The 20,597-nt window shown below is 40.9% G+C and overlaps 1 protein-coding gene across 1 annotated transcript in view; it reads right to left on the bottom strand.

Annotated features, from left to right (window-relative positions):
• Positions 1-4,228: 4,228 nt before the first annotated feature.
• Positions 4,229-20,597, bottom strand: part of DCAF5 (DDB1 and CUL4 associated factor 5) — a 66,578-nt gene continuing 50,209 nt past the window's right edge. The window contains exons 8-9 of the mRNA XM_065754517.1: positions 12,381-12,508; positions 4,229-6,088 (exon numbers count right to left, since the gene is read on the bottom strand). Coding sequence (XP_065610589.1) covers positions 4,280-6,088; positions 12,381-12,508 — 1,937 coding nt within the window. The 3' untranslated portion in view covers positions 4,229-4,279. The remainder of the gene's footprint in view (positions 6,089-12,380; positions 12,509-20,597) is intronic.

Below are 20,597 nucleotides of genomic sequence, written 5' to 3' on the forward strand. Positions count from 1 at the left end.
AGGCTTTCCCAAAGAACGTATGGTTTGACCATTTTGAAATGTCTGCAATGCAACTCACCAGAATGCCAAGGAAGCAGTGGTTTCAGCTGGTAGCACTGCTGTAAGCAGCCATGGTTTGTACTGTCGAGCCCTGCAGACCAGCAGTTCACAGTAACATAGTCCCAGGGGTAGTCTGCCTGGAAACAAGCAGCCCTGCTAATATCTGTGCCTACAGCCAGCACTGGCTGTGAAGTACATGGTCACAAAGTTCATATTCAGTTGACTTTTTTTTTTTTTTTTGACTATTCATAGGAACACATAAAAATGGTTTTACTCATTTGTACCACCCACTTCAGCAACGCAGCGACTCAGATGTGCTCTAAAAGCAGCACCAGTGCCAATCTGCATCCACGCAGCAACTCCAGCACCGTGTAGGTACAGGCCTATGCTTCACACTAACCCTGAATGGAAAAATATTTGAGACTGAAAATCGGCAACTTCCAGCCATATCCCAGAATGAGCAGCAGCTCACGTCCTCATTCAGAAGGGAGGAATCATTCATTTACTGGAAAATAATAGAAAACTAAATCATATGCACTCTGCCCAGTTGGCAACACAGGAGAACTGTCCTTTAATGACAAATGGGATGTACAGAGGGCCAGGTCAGTGTCTCCCTGATGCTCTATGGACCAAAAATTGCTGCTCATAGCAAAGGCAGGAAGAGCATCTTCTGACATGCTCTCACTGACTATAAACCTACATAAACATGTTCAAGGCCCTGCTCTGGCATTGCTGGAACTACCTCAGTTTGCATTTTGGACAAAAGAAGGGAAGAGCCCACTCCTGAACGATGCAATTGGCTGCTAACAGGCTGCACCCTTCAACAGCATCCCTGTCATCGAGGAGAGCTCACTAACATGGGGCACCATGGGCACCCCTTCCCTGGAAGCATTCAAGGCCAGACTGGATGGGGCTGTGAACAACCCGGTATTAGAGGGAGGTGTCCCTTCCTATAGCAAGAGTTTGGAACTATGTGATCCTAAGGGTCCCTTCCAACCCAAACTATTCTCTGATTTTAACCAACTCAATGAAGAAATTAAAATCTTGTCTTGGTTTTGCAAAATGAAAGCATCCCAAGACCATAGCAACATCAAGCCCTATCAGTTTCTGACGGCCATGAGAGATCTGTTCACTAGGATGTGATAACACCTCCTTTCAGCAAAACTGTTCTGAAAAGAAGAAAAATAATCGCTTAACTTAGTCCCTTAGAAGGAAAAACTTCTAAGAACAATTAAAACTTACAGCAGTCACCCTGGTTGTCTGGTTGAACAAAAGACAAGTGTTCACACAAGAATCATTCAGTCAGCACCTCAGAAGCAGCCCTCACCACATTGTCCTACTTGCTGTTTTTCACAAAGAATGATTTTCCAACTTTCAAGAGACAAAGCTTTTACACAGAGATTAGCATTAGGTTTCAATCACTTCTAAGTCTTCTATTATGAAGTTTAGGGAAAAAAAATCTAATTTTAAGAGCAAATTAGATTCTGAAATAAGGTGCCCTTTCCAATTAGTACTCCAACAGAGGCCAACTGGCCTTCAGAGCACTGTCACAGTGGCACCCATGGCCAAACCCTGTGATCCCCTTTCTCAAGCAGCCAGACCTTTCCACATGAGCCCTGTCTATCAGAAAAAGCCACCCATGATGGCACGACACCACCTTCACTGAGCTGCTCACCTCAGAGAGGAATCCAGCAGCACTCTGATCTGGTGAGCAGAGAACTGCTGGGACAGAGCAGCCCCCAACTGAACAGGAGGAAGGGGCAGAGCTCTGCACATGGGTCAGCGTTGAAGCAAAACAGCCTCCAAAGAGCAGTACAACTTCTTCCATCTTGTCCAATTACAGCAGACATCTTTTTTCTATTTTTTTTTTTAATTTTCTTAATTTTCTTTTTGTCTTTTCCAGATAACATAGCTGCTCAGTACTGATAACATTATTTATTTCTGCAAGAAGGTGAACGTGCTGATTTGGAAGCTACAATTCTTACATGCAGTGAAACTTCCTGTGAACAAAAGGTTAAGATTGCGACCTACCTTCCTGCTCCTGTTCTACAGAAACCAAAAACAACAGGCATGCAGCAATGTGGGAGGCTGCACTAGGGAAGCACAGCAAACCTGTATGCCCTGAGTATGACCAGCCAAAGCAAGAAGCTTCTGTGCTGATTAAAGAAGCAAAGAGGAGAACCACAAAGTGAGCCCACGAGGTAGGTGTTTGGGAAATGATGAGGAAAGACAGCCATGGCCGTGTCAAGGAGAACAGGGATGCTCTCGCTAGCAACCTGGGCATTCTTCAGAGGAGGGCAGGAGAAGTGACTGCACTAGCTGTGAAAATCCGATATAAAGAGAGCTTTTCTTAAAAAAAGAAAAAGACACAGCAAACAAGATTTTAGCTAGAAGACAGTATTTACAATAAGGTGTTTATATAGCCAAGTAAAACACTCCTACAGCAATCCTGATTGCAGCAATCTAAAATATAGCCATTACAGAACAATTTTGTCAATAAGGGAGCAATATATCAACTCATTATTATTGTCACCTGCAACGGTGCTTGGAAACATCCCACCAGCCTCCTTACACACTTCTCAAATACTGCACCACATGTTTATTCTAAGGTCTCACCTAGAGAAGCTGATCAGGCATGGGAAAACCAGCCCATCACACACAGTAGCTGCAACATGTTTTTAACTCACACTCACCCTCTCTTCCCATCACTTTACCTCCTAGCATCACTTACGATGAAAGTAAAGGAGAGCTTCAGATTTTAACAGGTTATTTTGCACCCTCCCTCACATACCAGGCAGCTGACTATGGGAGAGAATTCTTCTGAGACCACTTGGTATTCTTGTACTGCTAGGGACCTGCCTAAAGGAAAAACCCACAGTTCCTTAAGATGCACTGGTTTTAAGTCAGTACGGAGCTTGAGAGCCTATAACAACTATTGGGGTCACTACAAGGCACAGCCTTCACACCCTTCAGACACAGTTTTCTTTTCCCTTCACGCACTGAATCCTCTTACCTCATTGCCAGGAAAGCAAGCACAGCTCCACTGACGGAGGGCTACCAGGGCCAGGAGGACTCACTGGATGCTCCACTGGAAACAGGCACTGGGCAGTGAGGGATGCAGCTCCCCGGGCAGCTACTGTTGCTGCTCTCTGGCATGCTCATACAGGGCTGCCCACTGGGGGCCTCCTGCATGTGCCTCATGTCTCCCCAGCTGCTGTTTTAAGAGCTGGCACCACAGTGGTAGAAAACCAGCCCTGACCTCCTGTGCCAACCACCTTCAAGCTAAGAAAGCTTTAATAGCAGTTTTCAGACTTTACTGTGTGCTGCCATTAGCTGGTGTCACTTGCAATCTCTGTCCTTCCACTCTTGCCTCTTCAGCCTGCTGCCCTGCAGAAACAAGGCATGGGCACAGCCAAGGTACGTCCCAGCATTCAGAGCAGAAAGGCACGCCTCAGCACCTCAGTTTGCATAGCCCTTGGTTAGAGCGAGGCCTGCAGTATAATACCCTCTTGCCAAACAATCACATTTCAGTGTAATGATGACACTGTGCTATTCTGTTATTTTCCTTAACAAAACCCACAAAATTGAATGTCACCATGGGAACAGTCTGAAGTTGATTTTGGAAAGAGGCTAATTTCCTACAGTTTATCTGTTGGCATAAAAAAAAGTCACTGAACTGTATCAGACGCAAGGGCTTTATGAAGTATCATCTCTCAAGGTATTAGTAAGCTCTGAAAACATCCACCCTAAGGGCTGCAGCTCTTCAGCGTCTGAAGTAGAATAAAGAGGCCAGAAAGGTTTATTGCTCGTTTTCCTCAACAAGAAACACAACCCAAGCTACCACCAATGTGATCTAATTCAATCATTCTTCAGTCTGTAACGTGTAATAAGTGTCAGAATGGAAAATTCCTTCTAAGAAGAACAATTAAAACTTAAAGCGGTCATCCTGGTTGGCTGGTTGAACAAAAGACACATGTTCACACAACAATAATTCAGTCAACCATCTTAATAAGGATTTACTTTAAACAGAACCTTGTATGGGTACACTAGACTCAGTCTCATTAAGGAATAAGTTGGATTTTTATACAGCATGAACCATTGGCAATCTAAAACAGACCCACTGAAGAATGGAATGGAGAATCAAACGCAATGTTTCAGATCCAAGCTCTATGTGCCTTTAATACTTTCCTTTTTCCTTTTTTTTTGAGAGAGTGCACACTACGACAGACATTTGTATTTATCATGTTTTTAACTTCTTTTCTAAGGATGATTTCTCTGAATCTGCATCTTCCAGCTCCACTCTGTGTCTTTTCAGTCCTCCGCAAGATTGAGCGCTCTCACTGCCTGTAGGATGCAAGTCAGCAGTATCCTCTCTTGTGCTCACACTGTAGCTGTTGGAGACCATTTCAGACAGGCAGCAGTCTTTGTGCAAGGTCACACCCATCTGTTCAAGGTTGCCATTATCAGCATTTGAGTGCACCTGTAGTCCTTGAATCACAGCCTCCTGCTCTCCAAAACTCTGTCCATTGCTGAAGCACGAGGGGCGAAGATGCAAGTGGCCATTATTGTGGTTAATGCAGGAAGCATCGAGGCTCCTCTCCTCACTGTCATCAGCCTGGTTTCTGGAGCAGTGACCAGACATGCTGCAGATGGCAACAGCAGAGAACGGAGGGACCAGTGAGTGATGGCTTGATGCTGGTTGACAGTTCTGACTATTTTTCTGTTCCACAAGTCCTGCAGTCTGAATGCAAGCTTCTTCAGTACAACTATTTAGCCCTTTGCAATTAGCTTTTCCATTGAGCTTTTTAGTCTCAAAAGAACGCTCCGTACCTCCACTGGTAGTGTCTTCAGGTGCATTTTCTTGACCCTCCATTCGCCACTGATTGTCACATTCATGAGCTTGACCATTACTAGAATTTTCTATCAAACCACATTCTTTTAAAGTTTCTTTGTTGTGGTTTTCAGTAGAAAGAACTGGGGAACCTTGAGGAACTGCTGAACTCAAGTTCCTAGCATCTTCCTTATTTAGCGAGTGTGCTGTACTGTGCCTTCCACTAGTTCCTGGTTTCCCTTCATCATTCACCCCATCTCCTCTGGAGGATTCGCCATCTTTATTAGCTGAATACGATATGTAAGAATAATGAAGCCATTTGTAGGCCTTATAAATCTTTCTCTCCACTGATTCATTGTCCGAACAAGGAGAGGTCCTTCCTTTGAGAACTTCTTTGTTGGCTGAACTCCTTTCCGGCGAAGAAGCTGGAGAAGAAGAAAGATCGTCTACTTTGATCTGGGGGTAATCATAGATATCCTCACCTATGCAAGGGGTCACGTTCCCTGTGTTAGTGCTAGTCCTTTCCTCCTTTTGCACCTTCTGTCGGCGCCTCAGCGCATTGCGTTGCCTCATAGATGTACGTCGTTCATTCAGTTCCTCTTCATCTTCCGTACTGCTGCTGCTGCTGGAACTGCTGGACTCATTCTCCTCGGGACTCGGGGATCGCGGCCGTGGGAAAAGGTCTGTTTCCAGTTCTGCCTCACAGGTATTGTCATCAGAGTCAGACTCGTTGGAGAGGGCCAGGAGACGTTTATCCTGATACTTTCTCAGTGCAGAGAGCCTCTGCTGACGGGAAGCCACGTCTTCTCTGGCTGAGGGGGATTCAGCTGATCTTAAGGCCCTTAAGTTATAGGCGGTTTCAGCAGACTCTTCAGCCACGTGGGGTGGGGAGTGATGCAGAGAGGCAGAGGACTCAGACTCGCTGTAAGCGGAGCGCTCGCTTACCCCCGCATGGAGCTGCAGGATGGTGCTCTCACTGAGGTCGCTGTCCGAGTCAGAACTCCAGCCCTCAATCTCTCGGCGTACCAAGGAGTCAAAGAAGGCCATCATCCGTGGGTCCTCCTGGACTGACTGGTTGGCATAATCATGCGACAAACCACTACCACTGTTCAACACAAGACTGATGTACTCTTCGTGAGTGTAGAGGCAACGCGAATCGTCCTCAATTCTTCCATCTAGATCCCCCGTGCAGTCAGGCTGTTTATACGGACTCCAGATCTGTAACAGAAGACAAAAACAAAGCAAAACACATGGCTTTGAATTCATAAACTACCGAAGCACTTGAAACAGAACAGTAGAGCAAGCACTAAGAACAACAGCAAGTTGCAGATTTTTTTTGGTAATTATTAATGTTTACCCCTGAAACCCACACTGGCAAGTATTCCAGAGGGTTTTTTTTTTCCTTTACAAATTTGTTTTTCCTGCATCTACTTCATCCATCCAGAAACCTCACTACATCCACACTTTCAATACTTCAGCACATAATAATTTCTCCCAAATCACAGGACTCTATTTTTATGTGATAGGTGATGCTTACTCACTAACTGTAAGAATAGTTTGTTGCCTGCTATATAGTCTTAGCACTAATGAAGGCACTTGTTTCCCAGGAAACTAGAGTTGCTTGTGCCAGTGATGTAGATCAACACTTCATCCAGCCCCACAGTCAATCCCACCTGATAAACAGGCAGGGAGCTGAATACAAGGAGGTAGAAGGCTGGCTTGCACTTCTCCTTTTAGAGAACAGTTGCGAAGGGAAGAAAGCCTCCAACAGCCTCTCAAGATGCAGGAGCAGCAGGTTTAGTGGGGAAAGGTGAAGGAGCAGAGTTTTAATGAAAGCTATTTTTGAAGTGGGGAGAGGTAGTAAGGTTGCAAAATTAAATGATTTCAGCAGTATAATCAACCTTGACTGTACTGCCAGCCTAGCCTCCTCTCAGTGTTCAGAGTATGAAGAAAAAAAAAGAAAAATATTTTTGGCCCAAGAGAAGATCCATCAATGTCCTTAAGAAACTGCTAATCCATAGCAAACATAATAATGGTTCTTCTTACATTTCTCAATTTTATTCATAGATTCAGGGCGATACAATAAAATACTCATTGGACAACTACTCCCACTCTTCTGCTAGATCGTTGCTAATCTGACCACAACACTCAGCGCAGGCACAGCTTATCCACAAAATTGCCTTAGTGTTCTGATAAAATATCTGATTTCAGTCATGCTTTGGTTTTTATCATGCAAACAAACCTTCTCTGTGCCTGCTGTCTACACTGGGTTGGTCTTCTGGGATAGAACTTGGCAAAAAAATCCAAATCTTTTCCCAACAGAAACCAGACCTTTGTTTCAAGAAGACAAAACCACTAACAAAAACAGTATTTTGCTTCTGTAAATGGGATAATCGCCCTCATTTCACAGATGCATAGTTAACATATGTAATCACTGTGACAAGCATTATAAAAGATGCCACGAGAATGACAGTAATTCTGTATTCAGTTTTTACTAGCGTGCAGCAATACCTTATTCCTTTAATATAAAATAAACAAAATAATCTTGTAGCCAATTGTTCAGTGTGGTCAAATTTAAAAGGCAAAGGTAACCTACACTCTAGAATTCTCCCAAATTCAGGCATTTCAGCAGGCAAATGGGACACTTTTGTACTTAGGAAACATATGTCTTCTTTCATGTTTCATGCTGTACTCCTGGACAAGCAAAAAGGCTTTCTCAAACAGACAGACCTAGTGGTGTTAGACTGATCACTAGTTTTTATAAAATGATTGTTCTGAGTATGTTTTCCATCCAATTCATCTCATGCATGTTTTTGCACCTTCAATGTAGAATGGCCATAATAACTATTGCTGGTTTCTAGCTTGTAAAGGGAAGGGCTTCCTGTTCCTCTTGTTCCTGTTCCAATGATAGATTGCTGGATTTCCTTCAGGTACAGTTCTACCTGGAAAGTATGTACTTTTAATATGAGGTCAAGTTTTTATGGATTTTGGGGCATGCAACACCACTGCTCCTGCATTTTAGCTCCTGGATTTTGCCAAGACATTTATTTAAGCAAGAGGATTAGATAACTCTTGGATTCTGTATGAACCAGATAGGTTGCCAGCACTGAAATCACACCAGGAAAGGTCTGTTTTATATACGTTATATACTTTTCATCATTAAAAAAAGAAGTATATGAAGAGATTCCACATCCTTGTTATTGCCAACAGATCTTCCTCCTCCTTTGAAAAACATCGGAAAAGATAAATCTAAATATTGAAAAGACAGATTAAATAAAGAGTCCACAGTGGGACTCCTTCCTCCTCTCAAGAGGGAGTATATAAAAAAAAGAAGTCATGGAATTCAGGATTTATCCCCATGAACACCTGTTTGTACAGGATCAGATGCCACTGGAGATCCAACTCCCTGCTTTTTAGACATTTTGCAGTGAGAGACTGAAAGGACCTGCCGAAGTCCCAGAAAGGCTTCAGGCTAAGTATCTTCCCTCAGCAAAACTGAGAATTCTTTAAATTGGTAGCAACTGAAATGGGCTTTATTCTAAGTGGAACACTTCTACCTTTTTCTTATTCTCTGACTGATGCCACATCAGGGAAGAATGTGAGGAAGTCAGAAAAATAATTTGGCAGATCATCTCACTGAAGCAACTATCTATCAAGAAGTTCTTCCCTTGTCAGAGGATTAAGGAGCTGAATATTAGTCACTGATGCCCCAAGTACAGATATAAAAATAGGAACAATAACAGAAACAGAGAGTACAAAATTAGTTCTCTGCTTCAGCAGAGATGCTTCAGAAAGCGTCTTTTAATTTCTTGTATTCCACGGTGGCAAAGCCCCAAATTTTAAAAGAAGTAGCTATGTCGTTAGCATGGGAATAATTAAAGCCAGCTACATTAGATTATCTGATTAGGCAAAGGCAGTTAGCTAGTGACATTCATCTGTCACCATAGCAACAAGGGCAAATAGACTTTGCTATCTCAGACAATACTGATAATTGTTAAACAAATGGGTCCTGTAACAGTTGTCCTCCAAACTACTGTTACAAAGTATTTCATTTCCAACACAAAACAGTGTTTATTGCTAAAAAACTCTATAACTTTATCCATTTTATCTTTTCTGGAACTGTCTTCTAACTGCTCACTGTGGCCCACTCCTAAGCCCCACACATTACAGGGAATGTCTCCTTTATTCCTCCTGTAATGAAATTCATTTTCCTGCCAGCACATCCCAATGTCCTACACCTAACTGAAAAAAAGAGGGTTTTTTTTTTTTCCTATTTTGTGTTGCTTGCCATAGTGGTAAATGCTTGCTGCAAGGTGTTAATTTTAGTACATAGTTGTGCATTCTCATACTGTGTTTCTGAGGTTCGGGTCTCTGAAACAGAGGGCAATGAACAATTCAGCAGGGTGGATGTATCCAGCACATATCTGGAATCAGGGCTTAATTCTCCTTTATTAATAAAGCTTCTGAATCTCATTTTAGGTTTCTAAAGCCTCTCTTGAACATATACACTTTCCAAATTAACCACTGTATTCTCATTACTAGCAGAAATCAAATCCTAAGCTACTGAGTTAATTATATTCCTGCAGGTGCCTTATAACAAAATTAAAATAAAGCAAAAAACATTACCAAAAAGATCAAAATCATTCTTGTGAATACTATCAATTTCAGTGAGGCCAGGCCTGAGATGAATTTGTGTCTCATCTGCCATCAGCATTAAAATAGCAAGTGTGTTGGCAGAAGCACATGGCATTATTGAATGGCTTGTCTGTATCATGCCTTGATGCTGGTGCTATCAGCTCTTCAGCTGTACAAGTACTAAAATTAGGCCAGGTAGTCTAAAAATTAAGGGCTCAGACATACCAACCACTTGCATCCACATTCTAATTCATCAGTTTCTACAACAGAGGGAATAGAATATCAAACAATCACTATGAAGTTCTCTTATGATTTAATTCCAGAGAGACTTCTAAGACACATGAAGGACATGCACTCCTGAAGGAGCTGATTAAAACAAAGAAATACTAGCTGCAGTTTTTATTTATGGCTCTTCCTCCCGTCTTCTCCACTTCTCCAGATGAGCACCTCAAGCAACTGTGAGAGGGAAAGACAGCCATACACAGGAAGGACTTGTGTGCTCAGCTGTTTTCAATGCAGTAAACAGCACTGGTTGCAGTAAACCCTTTCCCATTGGATACCCAGTTTTGGTTTCTCAGATGTTCATTTTGTGAATTCCTTCACCTTCCTGCCAGTCACCACCACCTTTACTCATGTATTTCCCCTCTCAGGCATTCTCCTCACTTCCTCACTCCTCAACCCATCTCCATTTTGCCGTTGCATTTTCCTCTGCTCCCTCAAAGTCCTCCTCCTCAGGCTGCTCCTGCATTACTGTGCTAGGTAGACCCTACAGTCTCTCAGAATTGCTGGTGCCATTTTTCCTGTTTTTCACAGAATGCCAAGGATTGGAAGGGATCTCAAAAGATTATCTAGTCCAATGCTCCCACGGGAGCAGGAGCACCTAGATTAGGTTACCTAGCTTTTCCCTACTGCTAGTGGCTGATACTATCCTCCAACCTATTTGTAGAAGGAGCTGAAATGAAAAAGAAACCACCAGCACTCAGTAACCTGCAAACTGCTGTTTACTATCACAACGATGTAAGCAGTAAAGTCACGCAGGTCAGACAAGATAGGAGCCTTAAAACAATCTCATCACCAAAGAAGGCACAATATACAAGAAAGGGTAAGAAGTTCTGGCTGTCAAACCTCATACACCTTTCCCTTGATTTTTCTCTAGTTTGCATTGTCTGAGGAGTTGAGTTGCTCAAAGCTGCCACACAAGTTTCATTGCTCATACTGTGACAGAACAGGCTTCCCTTTTAAGGAGGCATTCAAGTGGAGATGTCTTTCAAAGAGTTACACAATCTGTGACAGGATCCTCAGTCGAACTGGCCTTTTAATCACTAGGCAAACAAACAAAAAAAGCAACAAAACAATGCAAAAAAAAACCCCAACACCAAAAACAAAGCCCTGGCAGAAGTACACAAAAGCAGCACAGGGGATGTTTATACCAATGCTAATCCAACAGTCTAAGCACTCTCATGCAGGAAGGATCCATAGGGTGAAGGGTCAGCAAATCTAAAAATCCAAAAGAAAGGCTTCAGACTGCACAAATCAAGTTCCCAAAGCAAATAAATTCCTCTGGACAAACTGCTTTTAAACAGGGGCAGACTGGCTGCTTGGAAATTCAAAGATCAGTGTGCTGCTACACTTATTCAACACACTTTTGTTCAGAACCCAAATTTGATAGGTTTATAATCAAGGTATTTGCATACAAACCTGTCAGAGGGACAGATGAAGGAAAACAGAAAAGCAGACTAAAGTACCAGTAGAAGACAGAAAAGTTGAACTAGGATCAGATACCAAAGGAAGTAAAGCAAATGATGTACTGGGCTTCAGGCCATTGTCCCAAGGAACTAGGGCCAGTTCTGGTCTGTATGTTGCAGACCATTAAAATAATCCCTCTCAGGACAAGTTCATTCAGTCAACTTGCAGCTGCCTGAAGTTTTTATTATTACTGAGATGCAAATCACCACATTTATAGCCATACACAGGGAAGACCTTTATGAAAACACTCAGCAAATGTGTAGAAGCAGTGTTAGTTTTCATTGTCCTACTTAAAAAGTAATCATTACAGTTTCTTTCATCTCACTGATAGACAAAAAGTGTATATAATAATTTCTATAGCATAATCTCTATAGCAGTAGTATGCAAAGTGCATTAGAGTATCATAATCCCCTGCCTCTCCACTTTCAACCTCTACTGTCAAAAACTGGAAAAAGAAAATCTGCCTTGCTCCCACAGTATTGGCTGTCCTCCCTTAAGGAAAAGAGAAAAATCCAGAGCATAACAAACTTTGCCATCTCTTTACATTTCATATAACAAGACAACCTTTCTGAAAATACAGTACATTGTTATAGAATTCAGAGAGTATACACAGTGTCTGGAAGCCACAGAGCTTTACGGTGAAGTGATCTAATGCAGTGGTGAACAGAAATCCTACAGAGGGGTCCCTGAAGCAGTATTTGGACCAAGTTCAGGTCAGGCTATGCTAAGGCTCAACTATACCCCATTCAGGGAGAATGTATCAAATTTTTCACACACGGTATCAGATGTCTTAAAAGATCACATATTATGGCTGTGACCAAACTCTAACTTTGTATGGTACTTCAGTAACAAAGAACGAAGCTAGGAAGAAGAAATTCTTTTCAGAAGTACAAACTCATGAAATCCTGATCTTACCCCTTACCTCTGATACCTTCAAAACTGAAATGGAGCTTAAAGTTGAAATACCCAATAAAACATTTGCATTACCCAGGCAATGAGACACACCATCTTAAAAAAGAACACAGTGAGAAGGCAGAGTGGGTGGGGAAAAGAATTACGTGAAGGATTTGAGCAAAACAAAGCACTCCTTCCTGAATTACTGCAAGAACATGTTTTCTGACAATCTTACCTTTATAATCTTTTCAACACCAGAAGAACAGATCATGTAAGTATGAGGATTAAACCGGACTTGGTTTACAATTGACCGATGACCTTTCAATACCATAAAGGCACCATTGACAACCCTGCCAATGCCACCTAGGGGGAACACAAAAACAACTGAAATTAATCATTACACATTGCTTTCATTCATAATCATAATATTAAGTCATTATATTAGACAATGTGCTTCAGCTTTCTGCCATACTCAAGGCCTGTGCTGGCTGCAGAATTCCAATTTTATGAGTAATGCCCCTCTGAAAAGCTGCAAGTTTGATGAAAGGCATCCTTCCTGTAAATTAGGACTTGGAAGTTCGCTTTAGTTCAACCATCTAAACAAACAATGACAAGTGTGTGAATAAGAACAACATACATACTTTATGAAATCACCAGTGAAACCATACTGCCTAAGGCATGACACTACTCAATTTGTGAATGTGAAGCAAAGACAAATAAAGAAGTCATCTTTCTACTAGCTGTATTTTTTTTACATTAGCAATTCATTGTTGTCATAATTGACTCTAGTTCAACGGATAAGAATTTAGGGGAGTCCATTTTAGGACTATCAGCCTAAATTAACACATTACAGCTAGTGTCAGTGCAGCCTTCTCTAAACCAGCATCTACATCAGTTCATATTTCTGTAAATCAAGCTTAAGATGGACCTGAAATAACAAATCTGACCAGAGGTTGTATAATTCTTTTGAACAGGACAGGCAACTAGCAGAAGTGCAATACTTTTGCAGTAACAATAAAATTCAAAACAAGCTAAACAACTTTTTTTGCCTGGTTATTGACTCTTATTAAATTTGTACACCAAAGGAAGAAACTCATCAGGGAGCTATTTTTGGTTGCTTTTTTTTTTTTTTTTTTTTTGCTTTTTAATATATATCCACAGATTATAACTTATTCACTTAAATAAACCGTAGATATGTTAGAAAGAACATCACTGTATTTGAACTAACAAGACTCAATAAACATGCTATGATTAACAGAATAAGTGAAAAAAAAACCCCAAGACTTAAAGAGTTCAGGGAGTAAAAGCTGAAAACCACTTCAGAGGCAAACAATCTTGTTGTTTACAAATTCAAATGCTGTGAGGACATTGTAAGTTGATGGCTCTCCTTTGTACTCAAGAGGAGATCTTTCAGCTGAAATAGCTGCTGGTTTGAAACCTAAATCCAATGCTGAACAACCTGCCTTTTGAAATAGAAAGAGTTCTCCAACAATACATGCTTCCTGAAGAAAGGCTTGCTTTATCACTTCGGTATAACAGCGAGATAGAATGGTCAAAAAAAAAAAAAAAAAAAAAAAAAGATGTTCCTGTACGACTTTCTACTTCTTAGGTTACATAAATGATAAAGAATTGGAGCTTGCATCTAGCTCTTCCTTCCCTCTTAGAAGTACTCCATGCCTTCCACTCATAAGTACACTCTTAACTATCAGACTGATGTGTACAAACTGTGATAAGGATTCAGAAGCGAGGACTCAGCCAACACCTAATAATCTCAGATCTGTCTATGAACAGAAAACTTTCCACAAGCTGTAAAGACCTATTTGCTCAGATCATTTATTTCAGCCCAAACTGCGGTGTCATATCACTTTGAGATAGAAAGATAATGTGCTTGAAAAGGAAAGAGAGATGGTGAGAGATTAGGACCAAGTCAAGAACAAAACAAACAAAAATTTATGCATCAGCTTTGTCCACATTTAAAGCTGATTTAAAATTGAAGTAATTTGAAATGGAGACGGTCGTCCATTTAACTTCAACATGCATTCACTAGAAGCCCTGAGACAGAGCTACCTGCAATAGTTCATTACCTGACAGATTGGGCTCTTTTGATTTTCTTTTCCTTTCTTTCAGATTCCCCACAACCTTTCATTCCACTCACCCCAACAGACGTTCATGACCACATCTGTGGCTGATGGCAAGTTGCCCTACTCCCACAGCATTCTTTCCAGCCAAATCATAGTTGCCAATCCAATTGCATCTATCAAGCCAACTGTACATGGTTACATCAAGTCCAGTTCTCAATGTGTTTATCTTGACCTAGCAGACAAATGTTCCAGGAAAGAGGGCCTTAGGACTAAAGAGACAATTTGCTTAGGAAATGTTTCCAAGTCTGTAAGTAATGCTGAAAATCATTTTTAATCAACCCTGGACTCTAGCTGCCTGAATTCAGTAGAAAACAACAAATATGCCCAATGAGACACAGAAAAGTCAGAAATTCGAGGAACAACAAGCAAAGAAAGAATTTAACAGAAATGAAATACAAATTTAGGGCACTCATAACTTGGGCTGCATTTTTAAGTTTGTCATTGAGCTCCTGTGGAACCATCAAGAAGTGTGAATTAACCCACGATTACTTATCTAGCAGGACAGTGTTAGTAGTTATTTAATGTTAGAACTGCCTTCTGAAACTTCAAATGTTTATAAATTCACCAAGAGCACTGGATGAAGAGTACACAGCGTGCCACATCTAGAACACAGCTCTCCACAGGCCTTTTTTTTAAATTCAGTCAGTGTGAAAGAACTCCAAACCTTTCTGTTTTTAATACTGAAGTTTCCTAAATTAAAGATTATTCCTTTCAAGCTGTTAATCGTAAAATCAGAGGAAGCACAGTCCTAGAACATGCTTCGCTCCTTTCACGGGGAACTTGATTGAACCTCTCCACAAAGCCCCTTAAAACAACTAACTGTCAATTACAGGAAAAGTCTCCATGAACTTTATGATTGGAATCACAAGCTTAGATGTTTCTGCCTTTTCAAGTAGTATGAAAGGTTTCAATCACTTAAAATAAAAAGCACTGACTCCACAACACCCCAGTAATCTGTGTTGAATGTATGAGACTGCCCCAGCACCTCATTTTGGAGAGCAACCTTGCCTTTAGTCTAACAACTCATATGCATTTCATTAAAATCTATAAATCAGTGCTTAATGCAGAGCCTTCTTCACTATACTCTCAGTGGTCTTTTCACATTATAGTAGCTCAGCGATGTTAATATCCTATTACATGAGCATCTATGTGGCTGACAAGCTCATGTTCAGGCTTGTCTGGAATGCCCCTGGTCTGTCAAGAGTCCTGGCTCAGCAGACCCTTAGCTGCAGCCATACAGCTCCTAGCCATCTCACAGTATGAGCTCAGTCTGCTTATGTCTGCTGGCAAAAAAAGTAAAATAAATTGCATCTGTACATTAAGATGAGGTTGGCCACTCAAATTCCTGATGCCATCTTCCACTCTAATATCACAGCATATTAAGAGCTGGAAAAGACCCATAAGGATCATAAAGCCCAACTCCTGGCTCCTCACAGAACCACCCAAAATGCAAACCATATTTCTGAGAGAATTAGTTCAGACACTCCTGTCTATCTGTGCTGCAAAAAAACCACCTCAAATGTTTTCAAGCAAGACTACGATGAGGTAGCATGTAATGGTCAAACCATCACGTGAACCAAGATGGTTAGTGGTGCAGTAACCAGAATGGCAATAATCAAATTGATGTTGCTATCTTCACTTAAAATGGTATTTTTATTTGCCTGGTTTCACCTCTGATATCCCAACAAAACTCAGAATTTGTTTTTGACATTTGTTTGGAGTGGAACAAGGGCTAGCTTTTGAATTTAACAGCATGCACAGGTCCTGCAACTAAGTTTGCATGACAGCTTTTATATTCCTAGATAGTTACACATTTGTATATGCGTATTTATACAGAAGCCATAGATATAGCTGACATGTTATTATTAAAGAATTTAGTTTAAAATTCTTCACTAGCTGCTCATGCATGCAGACTTTAGAAGGTTTTAAGCTCTGACTAGTTACTTAGTGTTCTAGCCATACTAGTTGATGTTGTTTTGTTTTTCTTTGATGTGATGCACAAAGTTAAATGTCAAGAAAATCCCTCTTCCTAAACCCTACAAATTAGGTGCTCTGATGAGGAGCAATACAAAGTCTCAAAAAGTTCTCCAAATAATATCTTACTAAGCTATCTGACCAGCTGGAACAAGCCACTCGTTAAAGCTCAAATTTGAAGCAGGCATCTTTAAACATATAATTCTAAAAGTTCCTTCTTCTACACACATATGACAAGAATTCCATGGTAACACAGTGGCATATCTACATGTTACAATACAGACAGAAGGAAACAACTGTATAGTGCCTTGAAAGTAGTGGATATCCCCTGAGTTATCAAAGGGATTACATATTGGCTAGCTTTACTATCTTGTGTTTTAATTGTTATGCTAATTAAACCTTACTAATTATGCAGCTTTGCATATTTATGACAGTGAGCTGTTGTTTCATAAATTGAGAACGTGTTTGATGGTACACACCAACAAATTAAAAACAAACATCAAGCACACACTAGTAAGACAAAAGTGAGAGCAAGCTACATAGGCAGCAATCTGACTTCCTATGCATAAGTTTCACAACGTGTAGCAGTATTTAAACCAAATAAACAACTGAATTATTTGGAGAATAAGGAAAAGAGGGAAGAGATCATTACGAAGAGTGCTCTAGTGCAGAAATCCTGTAAGAATGTGAAGCAGTCTTTGAAGTAATGGAAGCTGCAATGTTACAAATATTTTTTAAAAATTTAAAGCACTGGAGAATTTCCTGGGATAAGGAACAATCTCCACTGTAACACAGGAATTAAATGACCTCATTAAAGAGAAGTCCTTTCTATCTAGGACACTGCAAAAGCAGCCGTGCTGGTTGCTCATATAAGGTAGAAAGATGCTCCACAGAGTAATACATAACTTCATACACGCCATGTGAATTACTCAAAGCGCTGAAAGCTCCTGAGAAGATCCAGATATCTATAGCAGCTGCCAGTGTGCCATAGCATACCATCTGACTGCAGTATTTGGCACTGCAATAAAAAAATCTAACATAAAAATAATTTGGTTTTCATTAATAACAATGCAGGACACATTTAGACCATAGGCCACAACCCCACATTTGAATCCTATGAGGTCACAACATGCTCATGGGAGAGAGCAACAGCACTGCTGCATGCTGAAGAACTTCTACATTGTTTCATGCTCTTCCACTAGTCAAACAAATATTCATAGCATACAAGACCTCTGCCTTTGGGGCAGCAGATTACATTTAGACCCCTCAAAAAGTCTCTGGTCGCTCACACACCCCCATTTGCTTTGTACAACCATGCCAACAGATGGCTTGGCTCCTCAGAAACATGTGCAGAGGCTTAAACACAAACACTGCTGCCCTGAAAGCACAGGCCCCTGTAAAGTCCCTTCTAGCAGGATCAGAAACCCAATTCCAGCTGTGGAAACAGCCAGAGCAAACTTGAGGTTTCTCAGCAGCACAGGCAGAACTGACTTCGGTCACACCAAAGACAGGGTGAGAACAGTAAGGGCTGGCCAAAAATACGTCTCTTCTCAGCAAGGTAAGGGATGGTTTGAGGAGGGCACCGAGGCTGAACATTCCTGCTGTTCCTACAGAAAGCAGAAGGCAGTGTCTCTCCATAAGAATGCAGCTCCAACACCAGCAGCTGCAGGCTGTCTCCTTCATCACCTGCCCACCGCTACTCAGGCCAGGTGAAAGGGTCAATGAAAGCACACGGAGTGGTGGGTTGGTGTCAGCAGCTACCTTGGACAACGTGCCCTTCCCAGCAATCCCTACTACACCTCACCTAGGCCTCGAGCCAACCCTGTGGTGATCTCAGACCTCCATAGAGCATCCAAAAGCCAAAGAAAAAAAAAAAACCCAATTTAAACATCTAATGAATATGTGGAAAGCTGTAGCAGTAGAGGCTATTTTTGCTTGGCACACCCTTTCTCCACTCTGATCCCTTTCCTGAACCAAGAGAGATGACGCCCATGGCTCTGCCCCACCACAGACTTGCTGCAATCACTGCACAAATGTCCCATAGCACTCTGCTTTCAGCACTGACTTGAAGGAAGAGACAAACTATAGTCCTAAAAGCAAAATGATCCTAAGATCACTGCTCACAAACACATACATTTATTGAAAGAAAAAAAACAAACAAATACCAAGCTTCCAGGGCATGCTCCCCTGTGAGTGAGGTCAGAAAACTTACCCTAAGTGTGCGCATACCTAAAATCTCAAAAATAACTGGACATAATGAAGCAACTAACCATTTATTATTCATCTTCATCTGTCAGCCTGCAACTCAGGAACCTGAAACCACAAGCTGTCTCCAATGAGACAACCCTGTTCAACTGTTGCTGAATTCTTTAATCTAGAGAGCAGTCTGCATTTACAATGACCAAGAAAAAGGGAAGAAAAAAATTGCAACATTTTTGACAAAAATTAATGCAATTAATTTAGTAACTGTACCACAATGACAGGCCCTTTCTTACTAGTAGCTGCAGTCAAAGACAGAATTAGAAAGAGGTTTTTAATCAGTTTGCAGTTCTGATTTAGTAGTTTTTGCAAAGTCTGGTAAAAGCCTGACAGAGTAAATTGAAGGAGTGCAGACTGTCTTTTTCTAATCACAAAAAAATTATCATGCACCTCACACAGCATCTTAGAGCATATCAAAAGCAAGAGAGAAAAGCTCGGAATTACAAAGATGATTCAGAGCAGTGAGTGAGGAATGTAAAGCCTTACCAAACCCTCCATTACTCCACAAGACATGTCAAGTTCTGTCTTGAACAGTTTCTTTACCAAGAAACCATGTTTACGGGAGTTTGTTCTAATACTGTCTGAAATGTTTGTGCTGCTTAACAGGCTTGCTGATCAGGACACTTCTCATTTCTAGCTTGCCTTGAAGTCAGATAAATGCCACGGAAACTCAGGACTGCTTCTCTTCTACCAGACTAACGTATATATTTTGCTAGAAACTTTGCCTCTGAAGAAAACGGGATACGTATTTTAAAGAGGAAGTTGGCTAACAGACTTACCAAACAACTAGCAATTACTTCTGAAGCAATAGAGGAAAGCTGAGCAGAGAAGGAAGCGGAATAACCAACAAAGTATTCTATTTTCAAGAAAGGACAAAAGGTGATTTAAAAGCAACTCCTTTTTGGCACTGGAAGTCCTGGCCTGTGCATCACAATCTAAACTTGTGGATAGAGACAGACAGCAAGACTCTTCAACAGAAGTACCTCCTAAGCAGCTTAGGGAATATTTTTTCTTCCCCGCAGTTCTCACATAAATCATGTCTTAAAAAACTGGTCTGAACAAAACCACTGGAGGAATCTCCACCTGAGAGGGAACAACTCAAAGCAGCCAATGGGTAGGACATCTCTGAATTGTAACTATTTGCAAAAAAAAAATTGTAGAATTTGTTCATTTTCCAGGCAAGCTTACAAAGCAGGTAACTGGATTCCTCCAACATGAAATAAACTTGCAATTGTTTGACAGGTGTCTTTCTTTCCATTCCTTACCTTTTTTTTGTAATTATTTGCTATCTGAAGGTTAGCATTGCTATAGCTATACCTGAACATACCCAGTGATATGTTTCAGAGTTGTTCCTAAAGACAGTCTCTAAAAAGATTTACGCAAATAAGTTGATATTTACTAATAAATGACATAATTTAAGGGAGTTGTACCATAAATATTTATAGTAACACAGTGTCTGAATTCAACTGGGAAGACAAACATCAATTAGGGCACTATTTTTATTTAAAACAGCAACCAACAGGACATTGTATCATCCTGTCTAGTTTGTGAAATATTTAAATGGAAAACCACATTCCACTCCTTCATATCATAGACCCAAGTACTTTCCTAATTTAAGCTAGAAGATGAGAATAAGGAACATTCCTCTAATGTTGAAGGTATAAGATCTCCACATCTGACAGCAAGATGACTTCTTCAAGAAGGAAGCAGAGCAAACTCTATAGATGAAGTATTATGAACCACAGGATCAGATTTTAAAGAGGAAGTTCTATCACAATCAAAACAGGCACAACTCTTCAAGAGTTGGGTGAAGAAGAGCTTCAACAAGACTATCACAGGCGACTTGGATGGGTAATGTGTTATCTGCCTCAGAAACCAAACTTCTGTGTCCATCTAAACAAAGCTCATGAGCCTCTTAAACTTTCAATAAGTAAAAAAAATTGAGTTCTTTAAGACACACAAGTTCCTACAACAGGATCCCCCCGACCCTATTAAGGAAGTACTGATGGCAATTGACATTAAGTAATTGATTTTGTAACTGAAATGTTGCAAGTTTACTGACACCCTTCCCTCAAGCT

The sequence above is a fragment of the Cyrtonyx montezumae genome, unplaced genomic scaffold (assembly GCF_038088225.1).
Source record: "Cyrtonyx montezumae isolate F1298 unplaced genomic scaffold, pur_monq_1.0 scaffold_10, whole genome shotgun sequence".
Lineage (NCBI taxonomy): Eukaryota > Metazoa > Chordata > Aves > Galliformes > Odontophoridae > Cyrtonyx > Cyrtonyx montezumae.